The sequence below is a fragment of the Urocitellus parryii genome, chromosome 5, assembly GCF_045843805.1.
Source record: "Urocitellus parryii isolate mUroPar1 chromosome 5, mUroPar1.hap1, whole genome shotgun sequence".
Lineage (NCBI taxonomy): Eukaryota > Metazoa > Chordata > Mammalia > Rodentia > Sciuridae > Urocitellus > Urocitellus parryii.
Genome location: NC_135535.1, coordinates 15,139,978 through 15,156,484, shown reverse-complemented (window position 1 = coordinate 15,156,484; position 16,507 = coordinate 15,139,978). Strand labels below are relative to the sequence as shown.

Genomic DNA, 16,507 nt, shown 5'->3' with positions numbered 1-16,507 from the left:
TGCGCTTGGCTGCTTCCAGAAGAGTCTGATGTAACTAATGAAACTTGGGTAGAAGTAGAAGTTAGGAGGAGACCCAACATAGCTCATGTAGTGGAAGCTAGAGGGGGAATTGTTAACAGAGACCTAAGTGGAGTATTATTAGTGTTTTAGGACAGTGAAGCAGTTAAATATTTCATATTCTGACCAACAATATGAATTTTTAGAAGTTAGCATAGGTGCTCTTCAACTGGTCCATCTACCTTGAATGAATAAAATCCAAGCTAGGAAAAGTAGACAATGGGGGAAAAACTGCCTAGGATAATGCAATATAATCTGGGAACTTGGCTTATCAGTAGATACACTACCAATTTCATAAGGCATCCTAATTACAGGCACAGAAAACAAAGGTGCTAAGTCCTTCTTTTAATCTCAGTGGAATCACATATTCTAGAAGCTACCAATAAGTAAATACACCAACATTAAGTCTGAAGTACTCAACATCCATCTAATTTAAACTATGCCTTAAAGAAGATGCACACTCACCAGCAGGCACCCAGGGATGCCCAACTCAATTTGAAGGTGGTACTGATTTTTGCATGAAAAAGCAAAGCAAATATGTTTTGTGTAGGCTTTGATGGTACTATTTTTGCCATTAAAGTTGAAGCAAACAGCAACCTTGAATAGTCCTAAATCATGTACACTTTTTGCATGATATGTGGTGGGTTTTTACATTGTCTGCCTTTGTGTGCTTTCTAACATTTGCTCCTACTAATAATAGTGAATGACAAAACTGTATGAAGATAAGTAGTGGGCATTCCAAAGCAGGAATGCAAAGAATGTAACCATTCTTTATGCGTCTTACACGTTTGTTGTGCTGTATTCTTCATTAGTCTTAAGTTTCTTCTCTCTTTTCACCTTTTTTTTTTTTTAGGTTTAAAAAAAGTCATTAAGCCAAACTAGACTAAATTCAGTACAATTCAGGGAACATTTACTAAACAGATACTCTGTGCTACACTGTGCTAGGACCTAGCCAAGGGAGATGCAGAGGTAAATGGGACAGTCTCTGTCTTTAGAAAACTCACATCCTAACAGAGTGTGATCTATTCTAGAATACAAAGTAGAAGAAAATAATGACAAAATGAGGTCTGTGTTGAACTTAAGCACCCAGGAAAAGGAGCAGTTCATTCTGTTTGGATGATTTAGGTTGTGTTTCACAAGGAAGGTAGTAGCATTTGTGCTGATCATTGAAGTTTAAGAGAGATTTAATGGAAAAATGACTATTCATTGCAGGTAAAGAAAAATTTAATCTCATTAGTAAGATAAGTCTTTGGTATTTGTATTCTTTATCTTTCTTCCAAAGAGCTCAGGTTATTTTATCATGATTTGATTAATACAGAATATTACCAGATTTAACATTGGGGAAAGCAAGGACCAAAGAATTGACCAAAACATTTCCAAGCTATTGACTGATGATGATCCATTTCCTTTTGACGGTTTACAAAAACACTTTCACATACATCTTTCTAGCTTCATAATAAAGTGAGCCTAGGAACTTCATTTTCCAGAACTCAAGATCTTTGCTCTGTCCACTGTGTTACTGTGTCTGTCTGTTACAGGAAGTGTTTGCCAGAATACTTCCTAATCACTCTCTCAGCATTGTACTATTGGTTAGTTCCCTCAGCTGTCACTCTAGGAAGTTCTGCATTCAACCAAGCCTTTATTGTGCTAAAAGTGTACTTCACCTTTGTCTAATTAACCTCCTTTCTCAAAATGAAATCATTTTCTCCTGCACCTGAATTGAAAGGCATGTGAGTAAAGGATAGGGTTGGAGGTGACGTGGCCAAGGAATGGACACTACACACTTCCTTTTTTCCATCCATAGGAGAGCAGATGTGAAGGACCTGCACCAGGATGGTGGTTAGCAACAATGGCCCGTGCCAAAGCACTTACCAAAGTGATGACTAAGGTTGGTCATGCCAAGTACTGTTACTGAGCCTGGTGTAGGGTATAGATGTTATTCACTATTAAAAAGTGTAAAACCACCAATGTAAAGCTTAAAACTACATTTCAATTTTTCCCCATGATGGACTTAGCCACTGTCTCAAGGAGCTCACCACCTTAGCATCTTTATCTCAGCTAGACTTCCAAAGACAGTGGAGAGATTAGTGCTCATATATTTTCTTTCCATTGAATGCCAATGATTTAGTAGTATTTTAAGTGATTTTGTATTTCTTTAGTATAAGGATTATCTCTGTAACAGATGTTTATATAAACCCTTGTATAGGAATTGGCAGTATACCTGGAGGTCTTCAGAGTTGGAGAATCACCTGAACCCTATAATTCCCTTCATATCTAGCTATAATATAGTGCCTTGAACCTTTGGTTTCTCCAGTGCATGATGATGAAATGGTGAAACAGGTGGTCCCCAAATATGAAGGTCAGGTTTCTTGCTCTATAAAATAGCCTACATGGTTTTAAGACTTTGAAGCTCATTTTGTCAGTTCCATTTCTTATCCAGACTTGATAAAAGTCAAGGCAGAAAGAGAATTCTACAAAGCACTGTAGACCATGACTAGCCAGTTTAAATATTTAGTGCATAATTTCTTTACCATGGAATGATAATTAAAATGTTTATCAAACATAAGAATTAAAGCCTACAGGTAGCATATGCCTGTAATCCCAGCAGCTTGGGGGGCTGATGCAGGAGGATCACATGTTCAAGGCCAGCCTCAGCAACTTGGCAAGACCCTGTCTCAAATTAAAAAATAAAAAGAACTGGGGATGTAGCTCAATGGTAAAAGCCCTACTAGAGATGAGAACGTTGATTGTGTGAAAACAAGCCCAGTGTGCCTGAGAGCATTGCATCTGCTTGGATGCACCAGGCTCCTCACATGTGATGATGCCTGCTCCAGAAAAGGGCAGAGAACATCCATTAACATAAGTTTAAATTAACCAAGGGAATGATATTCCAAGTAACAGTTTTGTTTTGAATTTTTAAATCCTTAATTGATGCCAGAATTGATTAATCCTCCACTCCATCCTCCCTCTATCACTGTTTAACAAGGTACATTGCCTGTTTGCTTTTATGTTCTACCATTAAAATCTGTTTTAAAATTTATATGTATATAAATAAATTATTGTCCTACCATTTCTTCTTTTTCCCATCCACTCACTTAGCCAAAAATTTGTAGTTTTTAAAAAAATTTTATTATTTTGCCAGCCATAATGATATTTGGATGTGGCTTTCTTAATAAATGCAAGTGCCAAATATTTAAAAATTCCTTTATTTCAAAGGTCATTTTTAAAACTACTAAGGCTGAGAGTAATTTAGGACTGAAATGTAACAGCTATATAGTTTTTCCTTAAAAATATTTTATTCTTCTTAACTAAATATCAACAACTATGATTACATCTATCTTGTGATGAGTTAGTCAAGAAAATGTTTTTCAGATACATTTCAGAAACATGATCCAATTCTTAAAGCACTGTAAAAACTGTTGTAGGTATTAATGTATAAAGATCTAATTGGTTCCATCAGAATATCCTTCAGATCTGCACTCTCCAGTATGGTAACCATTAGCCTTACATGACTGATGAGCACTTGAAATGTGGTTAGTCCAAATTGGGATGACCTCTAAATGTAAAATACTCACTGGGTTTCAAAGACTTAATAATAAAAAAAAAAAACAAAGAATGTTAAATATCTTACTAATTGTTTAATATGGATTACCTGTCAAAATGATATTTTTGATCTACTGAGTTAAGTAAGATACATTAAACAGCAAATTTTAACTATTTTTTTTTCAATGTGGCTACTAGAATATCAATATTACATATATGGCTTACATTGTCTTGCATTTTATTTTTATTAGCATTGCTCTCCATCATTAAAATGTACTGTAAGGTTGCTTGGAAATTCAATTACTGGGACTTGGATCCAGTTAAATTAACAATATACAGGGGCAAGGGAGGATTAATTTGAGAAACTCAATAGTTCTATCATTAGGTTATAGAGGACCTTTCCAGTGGTAAGATACCTGAGTAGGGGGCCATATTCCCTGTGGTATGAGGTAGCCTCCATATTCCTTCTAGGTAGTCAGTTCTTTTAGATCTGTAACAGGAATAACTGCTTGGAGTTCTTGGTTAAAGCACTAGTTGAAATGGCTTTTGACCCTTAGAAAAGGATAAAATAAGAATAATCTCCACTGGCTGTTTATAAGTTAAGGTTTTTAACTTTTAAGCATTCCTAATTGGGAAGAGCATAAAAAGGACTTCTTTTTTTTTCCAACAGTGTCAGTTAGCATGCTGACTGCTTCATGTTTATTTTGTCAATTTGGACTATAGGTAGAAAAGTTCTGAGTAGATCACCAAGAAATAATAAAGAACACCATCACCTAAGGATAAAACTGAATTTTATTCTTCTAGCACTGTTCCTAAAATCTTTCTCTGTATTTTCTTAACCATGCTGTTTAATATGAGGTGGGCAGCAAATTTTTAGAAGCTTTGCATGCAATCTTCTAACAGAAATGAGAGCAATAATAAAACACTAATATTTACATAGTGCTTAACTGTAAAAAGTGCTTCCATATATATTATCTCCATTGATCATTAAAATAGAGTATTTTATTAAGAGTATTTTATTAAGAAGTAAATGCATCAAAGATTAAATAAATGAACCCAGATCAGTATCTAGTTAAGGACACCTACCAGGACTTGGTTCTCGGTCTTCAGACTCCAGATATTATACTGTTTTGCAAACTTACCAACAGCTCTCAAAAGATTGTCAGTCTAATTATTTTTAAATAAAACTTCTAAATTTTAAACAAATGTGGAGCACAAAAGGCCAATAGTAAGCACAAATGTCTACCTTGGAAGAAAATTAAGATGTGGAAAACACAAGCATCATGCAAGTTGCTTTTCATCCCATAGCTGAGCTCTTATCAAAGATTAGATCACGTGCCCAAGAAATACTTTATATTATAAAAAACCATAACATTTCTGATTCTGTTAATACAAGGTTTGTTTTTTTTTATTATTTTAAAGAGAAAAACGAATAATGAGTGTTCTAACATTCTTACATGTTATTACACTAATAAAACCTAACTTTTAGACATCCCAATTACCTTTACCAAGTCAATTGACATGGTGATATAAGCAGTATACCATATCTAGTTGTCTTGGGAATATTATTTTACTTTCCCAGCAGTACCTAATCTCAAAGCATGATGGTGAGAGATAAGGAGAGACACTCAGAATCATTTATGAAAGATGCAGCCTGAAGACCTCATATTTGCTATGGAAGAGCCACCATACCCTCCTTCCTACTGTGTTAAAAACTTAGTGAAAGGTCATAGAACTGGTCAGCACTCAGAAGCCACTAGATGAAAGAGGGTCAGGGTCCAAGCCCAAAGGATACTTTCACAGTATCCAATTGAGCATGATAACCAGTCTCAAAGGTTATATAATTCCTGTGAGAAAAAGGGGTTAAAAACACCTATACTAAGTCCCAGCTTATTGAAAATCCATTTCACTGCAGTGGATCATAAGCAGTGTCCTAGACTTGGAATTATAACTAAGACTATAGAGCTGCTTTCTCCAGACCTCACATGCTCCATTCTAGCAGACATTCTTAGAAGAGCTCTGTGTTAATGAAAATGCTTATTTATATACTAGTTTTTCATCCCATCTTTCAAATGTGAAAAGGAATTAAATATGAAATGCCTAATTTAAAATGTCAGGGTCCTTTTTTCCAAGCCAACCTTACATTAAGAGCAGGAATCCCTGAGCCAAATAAATGGTTCCCAATTATCTTGTCTTGGGTTTTGTTATATATTGTTCAGAAGTCAACAAAACAAGTATGTAACAGAACCTGCCTAAATAGCAGCCACCCTCATTAAAAAACGGAGAATTAATCAGGGGTGATTGAAGGAAGCAATGCCTCATAGATTCCCCCTACACACACACTTTTCTTCTTTTCTAATCATAGAACAAAATATGTTACATAAAAGGATCGGAACGATTATTCAGTACTCAATTAGAGGGAGGTGAATAGGTCTCTAACATGCTGTTTTATCAAAAGAGCAGACTGGTGTTTGCATGACTGTTGTTTCATTACAGACCCTGTCATTAATTCCATGTGTCAATACTGCCCTGTAGTACACAGAGCAGACAAGAAAGAAGAGCCCTTGAAAACAAGGGAATGATTTTTGAGTCGTTATCAAGCTAAGTGGCAAGCGGGAAGCTGAAACTCGTATAGGTAAATTCGAAGGGACTCTTGGGAGATCTGCAAGTGGGAAACAAGAATGCATTTTACCAACTGCTTAATTATGTCCTGTTTTTCAGCAAGTACACTTGAATTGAATGCTTTGTTTGTATTGCACAAAAACGTGCCATGGGCAAGAGTATTCTCTTGCTTCCAGGTCAAGTAAGGTGTTCTATACACACACACATCTGACCTATTCTGTAATGTGCAATTGGGTATGTTAGTATCTGAGCCCCAATTCTGCACTCTCATTTCTGGGGGAAAGAGTCACATAGGAACCAGAGCCCTAAAAAGTGGGACCTTCTCTAAGGTCCTGAGAAGTCATGTAAGCCCAGGCATTCCAGAGTGCCATACCTATAGGAAAATGGTGGCTCAGGAAACTGTTAACATATATCTGGGGAAAAAAAACAGCCAGAGAATTTTAAGTATGTATAAATCCCATCATCTCCCACCCCTAGATCATTAAGACATTTTTTTTGGTTTCCATTAGCAGTTCCAAGGGTTAGGCTGGGGCAAAATAGGGTTTCCTTTTTTGGACGTGCTTTACCTGTGTCCTCATGCCTGGCCAAGCCCTTATAGATTATGGTTCCTTATCGTTTAGTAAGATCAAATTTCTAAATGATGTTTCGTTCCAGTTGAACATTCTTGGAGGCTTATCTCTTCCCTGGCCAGATGCCTGATCAGATGAGAAGCCCGCCATGATACTGTCACAGTGCCTAGAATGGGCTCTTTATCCAGTAGACATCACTGTACTTTTTGATGATAACGAGGGCAGTCTTAACTTATGTTAAGGCCTGTGTATAGCATTGAAGGTAAGTATGAAGGAGTTGTTGCTATGTGAATATCTTAATCCTGATACACATTTCAATATACAGTATCTCCATTTTATAATGATAAATCGGAGATACTGTATATATATTTATACTGTGTGTGTATATATATAGATATATCTGTATATATCTATATATATATACCTGACACCTAGCCATCCTTTTTAGATAGGACTTTCAGGACCAGTAACTCTTCATGAAATGGCCTGTTTATTGAGGGCCATGATGGAATTTGGATCCTTCTGTGTAACACATGCCATTGCTTTGATTTGCCTATATAATCATTTTAACCATCTGCTGGTAGATTGCAGAAAGGGTTTGTGGTCTTGGTGTATGCCAGTGACAGGTAGGTAGGATGCTGTGTTTCATTCTTAGGTCTAGACTCTCTTGACTAGAAACAAAGGCTTAGAGTAATGACTTGGAGTGTCTTTAAATTTAGCAGTTTTTCAAATAGATCAAAATTACTTAGTAACCTTATCTTAGACTCTTGAACTTAGTATATAATTTTGGGGATCATCTTGTCCAACCCCTCATTTTATAGATAGGGAGACTCAAGCCTGGAAAGGCAAATGACATGCCCAAGGACACGGAAAAAGTTAGTAAAAGATCTGAGACTAGAATCTAGAGATCTCTTGACCCATACACAAGAAGCCGAGTCTAACCCAGTTTATTGTTGGTAATTCTAGGCTGTATAGAAACGGGGTCTGACTTCTGGGCCATCAGAATGTCTGATGACCTTGACTCATCAAGGAAATAATTACAGTTAAAATAATATGAGAATGATTTCTGACAAATGGTTCTCTACTAGTATTCTCCCTTTATGTCATGACCCATGTACTGTAGTCTCTCAGTAAACATTTACTGAGCACCTACTATGTCCTGTTTTTATACTAGGTACTGGCAGATTACAGCCAGATAAGACATGGACTCTGCCCTCAAGTTGCCCACAGTCTAGTGAGAACAAGAAATCCCTGGAAAGCATAATTCAGAATTTCCTATGGAATATGAACACCTCTCCAAACTCTGTTACTCTTGATGAAAGTGAATCTTTTACCTACAAATTTAGCTTACCTCTTGTTCATGGTTTAGTTATTAGGAGTCCTATAAGACACATGCCTTTTCTTTTTATGAAAATGCAAGATGAGATCAAGTGCAACAAAAGTGTAGATCATAGACCTTATTGAAGCTCTACTCTCTGCAAGGCACTGTGCTAGACACGTAGGGATATGGGAAATGAATAATTAGAGCAAATATATTTTTAATATATTAGAACAGTATTGTTTCATAGCTTTCAAACTTTATAATGACAGTTATTTTTAAAATATATTCTTAAATATTGGGGCTCTTGAAATAGAAGACAAAAATACCTTCATACTCAAATCCAGACTTGTCAGCCTAAGATTCAGGTCTCCATTCAGATCCTCTTTCATACCCCATATCTCTTGTGAGCTTTCTTTTTCCTTTTCCTCTGCTAAACCTGCCTGCTTGGCAATCCCTGCACACGACTAACTCTTGCTTCTGTGCCTCGCCTGACTAATCCTTCTGCTTTGGGGATGCTTTTCTTCCCATGAATCCATGTCCATTGCTGCCATTATAGCCTGACCCTGAGTCCACCTCCTGCAAGGAGCCTGTAGTCAGTGTCCCTGTCTCCTTCTATGTCCCTCAGACATGCATAGCCTATATGACTGGTGGAGGAACATTTCTGTGGTATGCATTAAAGCTTCCCATTCTCTGTCCACATCTTTCTGATTAGATACACCAGAAAATAAATGAAAAGCAGTCTAATATAAACATGTTTTTGCCAAGCCTTTTAGGAGCGATTCTATAACAAAGATTTCATTTTGGTGTTTGTGAGCTATAGTTATAGACTAGAAAGATCAGAAAAGTAGGATGGGAGATTGAGAAACTTGGGTTCATGGAACAGTCTCATGTCTATAAATGATCATTTCCTACTCCTACTCAGGACAAAAAAAAATTCCTTTAAGCAAAGTACAAATACAATGAGGGTGGATCCATGACTGTCACACTCAGGGAAAGCAGGGCTCTGCTTGTCAACCATCTCAAGCTTATTGATCTGCTATTCTGTAATTCTTTCAATATTGTTTAATGTGTGTGTGTTTTATCTTCTGAACTGACTAAAAGCTTCTTGAGGACAGGGACCATGTCTTTTTTTTCTGGTTGTTTGTTTTTTGGTTTTTGTTTTTCTGTTTTTCTGTTTTTGCTTTTGCATATTCTTCCCCAACTTATTCCTGACTGGCATAGGGAAAACCTGGAAGCATATAGGAACAGGAATGCAACTTGTGAGTTCCAACTACATCTAGCCATTACACTTCCATACTTGATATGTATAATAGTCTTTGCCCTCATGACAACTTAAGGAGGTGGGTATTCCTATCCTAATTCTACAGATATGGAAATTGAAGTTCAGAAAGTTCAAGGTCTTGTGGTTAGTGAGTGTTGGATCCAGAATTAGAACTCAGATCTGACTCCAAAACCTGTATGTATTTTTTATTACATCACAATCATGGTAAATGTTTGAGTCCTTTACAGTTCACAGAACTCCTTAATTTACATTATTATTGCTATCGTTACTGCCACTATTATTACTAATATTATAATTATTCCTTACATCATTACTAGGAAGTAGGTAGTGCTAGTGTTATCATGACCCCCCATTTCACAGATGGGGAAACAGACCCAGAGACATGCCCGAGATCACACAGCTGGCAAGTGGAAGAATCAGGACTTCATACAGACCTCCTGACTCCACGACCTGTTGTTCTTTCCACAAGGTCAAGTTGTTGCCTTAACTCATTTGCATGAATACATGATGATGTGGCAGTGCTCACTGATGCCTTCCTGCAGAAAGGCCAGTACACCTGAGCCATGCAAAAGAGAAAAGAAAAATAACTCATACCTTCTGAGGAGCTTCCATTTCCATGGAGGGCTGATACAAAGCACCAAAAATATAAACACTTAAATAGTTCACAAGTGAGAACTAGAATACAGGGCACTTTGTACTATGAATGAATTCCCATAACTTGGCAAAAAAGCTATGTGATATTTTTCCATCGTAAAGTAGGATTAGGAAATAGGGATGAAGCTTACAGACATGATTTGAAATGTTCCCCCTGGGTTTAGATGAGAAAGTGCTAGACGCTTATACAAGTTGGTAGCTGTCCTCAGAATCTTCCTGTTATCAAAAGAGGTGCAGTAGTATTCGTCCAAGGGATGATGATATGTCTACCCAGCATATCATCCTTGGTAGATGATATCCTGTCCTTGGTAGAATCCCTCTAGTCCCATCTGCCAGGCCTACTTCTATCCTCTCCCTACCCTGCTGCCCCTACCCCCACCTCCCTGCCCTCAGTTCACCAAGCCCTATAGGCCTTTGAACTTCCTCATTCTTCAGTCTCCATTCCCGGCAAGTTGTCCCCCTTCTCCTTTTGCCTCAGTTGTTTGTATGTAGTGTACAGTACCACAGTTCTTCAGCACAGTCACTCAGAACTAGGAAGATATATACTGTAAATTATAACCATATAATTTTTGCATGCTAGAGACAAGTTTTAAAGTAAACAGATGGTTTCTAACTCTCCACCAGACATTTCTACCTGGTTGTCAAACGGGCAACTCAAGCTCTTTGCATACTGAAAGATAGCAGTGTCCCCCACCAAATCTGCTCTGTTTCCCTTCTTCTGCTCCAGTAGATAATATCACATCCACTTGGCCATCCACCCCACAGCTAAGGGACTCTACTCCTTGCCTTCACCAACCCTTTCCCCTCTGTGGGTCATTAGATCTCCCTCAGCAGTGTTGCCTTCTGTTCCCACAACCTCAGCCATACCCCAGATCTGTCTCCTCTCCCACACAGCTGTTAGAGTAACCTCCTAAGGACTTGTCTCTCTGCCACCTCTTCCAATGTGGTCTCCCACACTGCTGCCAGAGGAAGCAAAACTGATCGGATACTCTTTACAGGATGAAGTCTAAGCTCCTTACCTGGGCATTTAAGACATTTGACTATTGGGTGGCAGATGACCTTTGCATCTGCCCCTCCTGCTGCCCCTTCACTGAGCCCCTTCACTCTCCAAACACCAGGCCCTTTTCCAGCTTTGTTAGAGCACAATGATAGAAAAGATGAACTGGCACAATCAGAAGAGGTCTGCAAAAGCACCACAAGGTGATGGGGCCACATGTGGTGCTTTGTAGACCTCTTGTAGGCTCCTGACATGGTCTCCTTGTCCTGAAACGTGTACCCTTTGCCTAGCACAGGACCCCTTGGTGGCACCTTTCCCCACCTCCCCCAGGCATTTGGTGCCTCATCTCAGGAGCTGCCACAGTTCTTTGTTCATAATTCTCTCATAGCATCTCCCCCATTACGTTCCAAGCTATTTTCCATGTATTTATTTTACTTGCTCATCAAAGGCAGCAGCTGTCCCCAGTCTTCCTTTTCTTCCCCAGTATGTGACATAGTTCCTGTCACATAGTTATTGAACAGATGCTGAACAAATGCACTCAGGGTGTGCTCCGCCAGAGCAGTTAGGCACTTAGTCAGATGTGTTGTGCTGCAAAGAGCACTGGACTGGGATCCAGAAACCCATGTCCCAGGTCCAACTCTGCCACTAGATAAGTGACCTTGGGTAAGTCACTCAGTCTCCTCTATTAAAGAAAGGGGTTGGACTAAATGATCTCTGCGGCCCCTTCCAACTTTAAGCTCTGTGATTTTCACTCCATTTCTTGGATCAGGAAACACTTTATAATATTCGGGAGCTTCACTGTAGCCAGCCAGCGGGCCACCACATTTCCCAGATTTTTTCAGACTCTCAGAAATAGTCTTTCATGCAGGCCAGAGCTTCTCCAGGAGGCTGCTCTTGGCCTTACCGGCAATCACTGAGCTTTCTCACCCCTCCCCAGGTTTTGGGTGCCATCACTCAGTGGTGTGGCTACCCTGTCCCAGGAGGGAGCCCCTCTTTGTGCTGGCCTAAGGGAGGCAGGGGGAGAGGAAGTGTTTCCCTTCACTGCATGTCCCACCAGTATCACAGCTGCTGCCATCATGTTTTGGGGAAGCAATGCCCATTTCTGTGAGAAACAAGTTTTAAGCAGCTCATGGCCCTTTTAAGTATACTGCTGACCTTTTGAGGATGGGAGGAGGACTGGAGTTAGCAACTCCACAGGTACATTTGCCATAATCTCTGTGTAATAAATAAGAGTCTATGAAAAGATGAAATAAATCTTTCCTGATGCTTTTTGATTGGTTTAATCAATAATTAATCATCTTCAGATGAGGCTGTAACTTGTGGAGTAGATATAATTGGATTAGCTGAAAAGAGGCAGTTGGGGAGCTTTGAAGAGATTAAAATGGCTGTCAGTCCCATAATTAAACTGCCACAAACAAAAGCAATGGTGTTTTAAACAAGAAGAAGGGAAAGAACAAGCAACAGACAGAAAAGGGAAGAAAAATGGGGAAGAAAATCAGGGAAGGCCAACTGATTTGAAATGAATCAACAAGTATTTATGTATCACTAAAGACTGAAGGCAAAATCTAATCTGACAGATTGATTCCATTGAATGAAATGCATACATACCAAATCAGCCATTTAATTATAGGCCTGGGGCAGGTGAAGTTTCACAGCTTTAGCTTCACTAAAACAAAACAAATCCACAAAAGGGGGAGGAAAAGTTACTTATTGAAAACAGAAGAGACCTGCTCCTTGTCCTGAGCCCATTTAGACCTTGACTTTTCATACTTTTAATTGGCTTAGTAGGTTTGGCCTGTGTGAATGAAGTCTTTTATCTCTTTTTCTTTCCATGCCCCTTTCATCTTTCCTATTACAAATACACAGAGAGAGCTTGAGAGAAAATACTTTGGTTTTTAAAGACTTTTCTTTTAAAAGGATGTGGATTTGGGTGGGGGGAGGGGCGTGTGTGTGATGCTGGTGAATACTTTTTTTTCTCTCTTTTATCTCTTTTTCCAGAGAGGAGTTGCTTAAACCAATGGGACTAAAACCTGATGGGACAATAACGCCTTTGGAGGAAGCACTCAACCAGTACTCTGTCCTGGAAGAGACCAGCTCCGACACAGACTGAAAGCATCACCTGCTCAGCTCCCAGTATTGCTTTTATCAGCATCTTTTCTCTGTAGCTCCAGGGGAATCTTTTCTCTAAAACATTTATGCCCTTGCTTTGGCTAGAAACACATTAACTGGTTTACTCATTGAGAATCCAGCATATTTAAGAGGTGATCCTGTGTTTTTTGCGATATCGAGGCATTCATACAGAGCTGCAGTGAGGCAGAGTCACAGGGACTAGAAGCAGAAAAACAGTAATTCCATTTCATCAGATGGAACGAAGAACTTCATTCTGTAAAGCAGCCCTGGCCGAATCTGGCCATTCTGTTTGCCAAGATTCTTGACTGAAGATTTAGCCAGGTCCTTCCTCTCACTTGGGTGAGCGGCCCCTTCTGAGTCTCTCGAGCAGCCAGAGGCACATGAGAGCAGAATGAGCTAGTAAATAAGGACTGAGGCAAGTGACTCCTTAGGTCAGTACTGACTAAATGGAAGCCAAGCAGCTGCTCTGTAAACCTAGCCCCACTCTTCAATTTTATATACATGTAGAAGCACACACACAAACACACACACACACAGGCCCCAGACTTACAAACTGACTACACTAGAAGTTTGTATGTCTTAGCTAAAATTTCAGAATACATTTCTCCCTGACAGGAGTTATGAATGATGGTTTAGTTCCCAGGCAGCTACAGATGCCTATTTATTCCCTAATGTACCTGAACACTAGTACTGCAGAACTGAACCAGGGTATGTACTGTGGCGGGGGAAGCGTGCATTCTGAGGTCTGACTCGGAATGCCAGGAACATACACACCCTCCATCCCAATGAGAGAGTGAGGACGCCCTGAGTAATGGGAACTATTTTGTGGCCTCTTCTAGTAGGAGAGTCAAAGGCACCCATTTGTACATAAAGGTCATTCATACATCATGTTTTAAATTGGGGTCAGTGTATATGCTTGTGTGTGTGTATTCTATCTTTCTACCATATGTGATCGGCTTAATGGTAACTTTATTTATTTAAAAAAAAAAAGGAAAGAAACACAAATAGTTACCATTAAACTGATTAAGGCTGTTTATTTTTACTGTTAGAATTGGTCATATGAAGATGTAGAGACGCCGTCATGCCGTAGACAGTGGGCCTAGCTAATCAGTGGCTAAAGTTGGAAAGGGGTTGGTTTCCTTTGATATGTATGTATGTATGTTTGTGGATGCACATGCATATATACATATGTATACACACACATAGATAATGTGCTTAACCACTGCCTTTTAAAACTTTAAATTAAATAAAACATTGGGGTTGATTGAATTTAGCCATCTGTGTGTGTTTCTTTATGGCTACATGGGCTAAGCAACACTATTTCATAGTTAAACCTTTTTAAAAATGCTTTTCCAACCATTATCTTAACTTCTCATCATAATAGTCTTTGTAAGGACAGGTAAAGTATTTGGGGTATTAGCGAAAATGTCATTTATCCAGAAGTTAACTTCTCTGGCAAAAAAAAAAGTCAGGAATTGAGTCTTAAAAGGCCTTGGAGCTGCCAGACAGATGTCACAGATTTCTTGCAACTACTCCTAGAGGAGATCCTCAAGATTTCACTCTTAGCCTTTTTACTAAAATTTGCATATATCTCTTAACATATTGAGATATCTGCCCCTACACACACTCAAAAAAAGAGGCAAACAAAGAGGCTGCTAGACTGAAGTCAGGCAGACTGAAAGCAGAAAAGACCACCAAAAACACTGTGTTAAGATGGGAAGAAACTAGTCAAGGTGAAGCAAATCAAGACTCTCAATTTGCCATGGGATATTGACCCAGCAAATAAGTGTTTAATAGTATGGCCCATAAACTCATTCTCTGCCCATGAGTTTCTTTAAAGGAATAAATTAGCCAAAATATTTTATAAAAGACCAAGAAGAATAAAGACATTAAGGAATTTCATCCCAAATAGTAGAGGGAGAGATTATGAATGACCTACATTTTAACAACAATAAATAAAATAAAACTTGACAATTCTTAATTTTAGATTAGTGAAAAGGGGTTTTTAAAAACTTGATATTTTTGTTATTCTACAAATGTATTTTTTATAATTTCTAAAATTACTTTGGGATGAGTGTCAGCCTGGGGAAGGGCCATCCATCTTGACAGCTCTGCAGAGTGAGCAAGTGAACAGTCTGTTAAGAATCTGTGATTTCCTTTCAGTTTGCATTTCTCATTGCTGGGTGTTAAACTTGGATTTTAAAGAGGGAGAATTTTCAGGGGAGAGGATGGGAGTGACCTCACCTTGCACACGGAAAAGAGCTGACACCAGTGGGTGCTGATGGCACGTGAGCTCTCCTGCAGCCTTGCTGTGGCATCCCTAGAGCCTCACAGCAAGCAAGAGTCCAACTGTGGCCACCTGACCCCCAGCACCCTCCTTCCCCGGCCCCACTGCACCTGGAGTACACCATGCCTCCCCAGGCTTTGAAGGTGGGGAACAGAGTGGGATGGAGAAGGTGTCTCAGCAGAACTTGAAACATTTTTTAAAATGTTTTAAGCAGGGAGGGGCCTTGGAATGGAAATGTGAGTGGGAAGCTTGCTCAGTTAGGTGAGTACTTGATTTCAAATGAAGACCTGGAAAACTTTAGGGTAAGACAGAGGCCAGGGATGCAGGCCCCTCTACCCACACCCCTCCTGACCTCAGAAGTGGGGTGCTAGAGTATGTTGTGAATAAAGCATTTGAGCTGCTGCTTTGGAAGAACAATTGCCAAATTATTGCAGCCCTTTTGCATGTGTGGTGATCCTGGGTGGTGGGCAGGGCAGATGTTACCCCTTCTTTGGGAATGAGGACATAGGCTTTGCGAGGGACTGAACACCAAGTAGCAGGTCAGTCTTGCCACCTCCCAGACAGGTGTCACTTGCATTCACTTCCTTTTTTTCCCTGATCGTAAAAATAATGTCTGTTTTTTTGTAGAAAGCTTGGAAAATGCAGAAAGCAATAAAATTAATTTTACCCAAAGTCCCACCACCCAGAGAGAATCACTGTTAACATTTCAGTGTTATTTCCTTCCTGTATTTTTTCTATGCATATATAATTTATTTTACTACAAGATTGGGATCATGCTGTACTTACAGATTTGTATCCTGCTTTCTTTAACGTATTGTGAGCATTTTCCCATGTCAATAAATATTCTTCAAAAGTTAATGGCTATACGATATTCCATCATATGAACTGTGGCAAAGTGATTGCCTACCCAGTAGTTTTCCTAAAAAAACATCAAGGCCTAGAGCCCCTGCCCCCAGCCACCAAAAATAAGTTATCTGCTATCTTCCCACGAGGCAGCGTGAGCCTCGGCAGCACTGCAGAGTCACAGGATCCGGGGATGGCTGGG

The 16,507-nt window shown here is 39.3% G+C and overlaps 1 protein-coding gene across 6 annotated transcripts in view; it reads left to right on the top strand.

Moving 5' to 3' along the window:
- Ric8b (RIC8 guanine nucleotide exchange factor B) overlaps positions 1 to 16,256 on the top strand; it is a 107,389-nt gene extending 91,133 nt beyond the window's left edge. For 2 of the 6 annotated variants that reach the window (XM_026397106.2, XM_026397143.2), the window contains one exon: positions 13,044 to 16,256. In XM_026397106.2, the coding sequence (XP_026252891.1) occupies positions 13,044 to 13,155 (112 nt within the window). In that variant the 3' untranslated portion in view covers positions 13,156 to 16,256. Of the gene's footprint in view, positions 1 to 1,861; positions 1,946 to 6,096; positions 6,236 to 6,876; positions 7,054 to 13,043 lie in introns of those variants that run through there. The other 4 variants (XR_003301574.2, XM_026397127.2, XM_026397120.2 and 1 more) reach the window with 4 other exon arrangements.
- Positions 16,257 to 16,507: the final 251 nt, after the last annotated feature.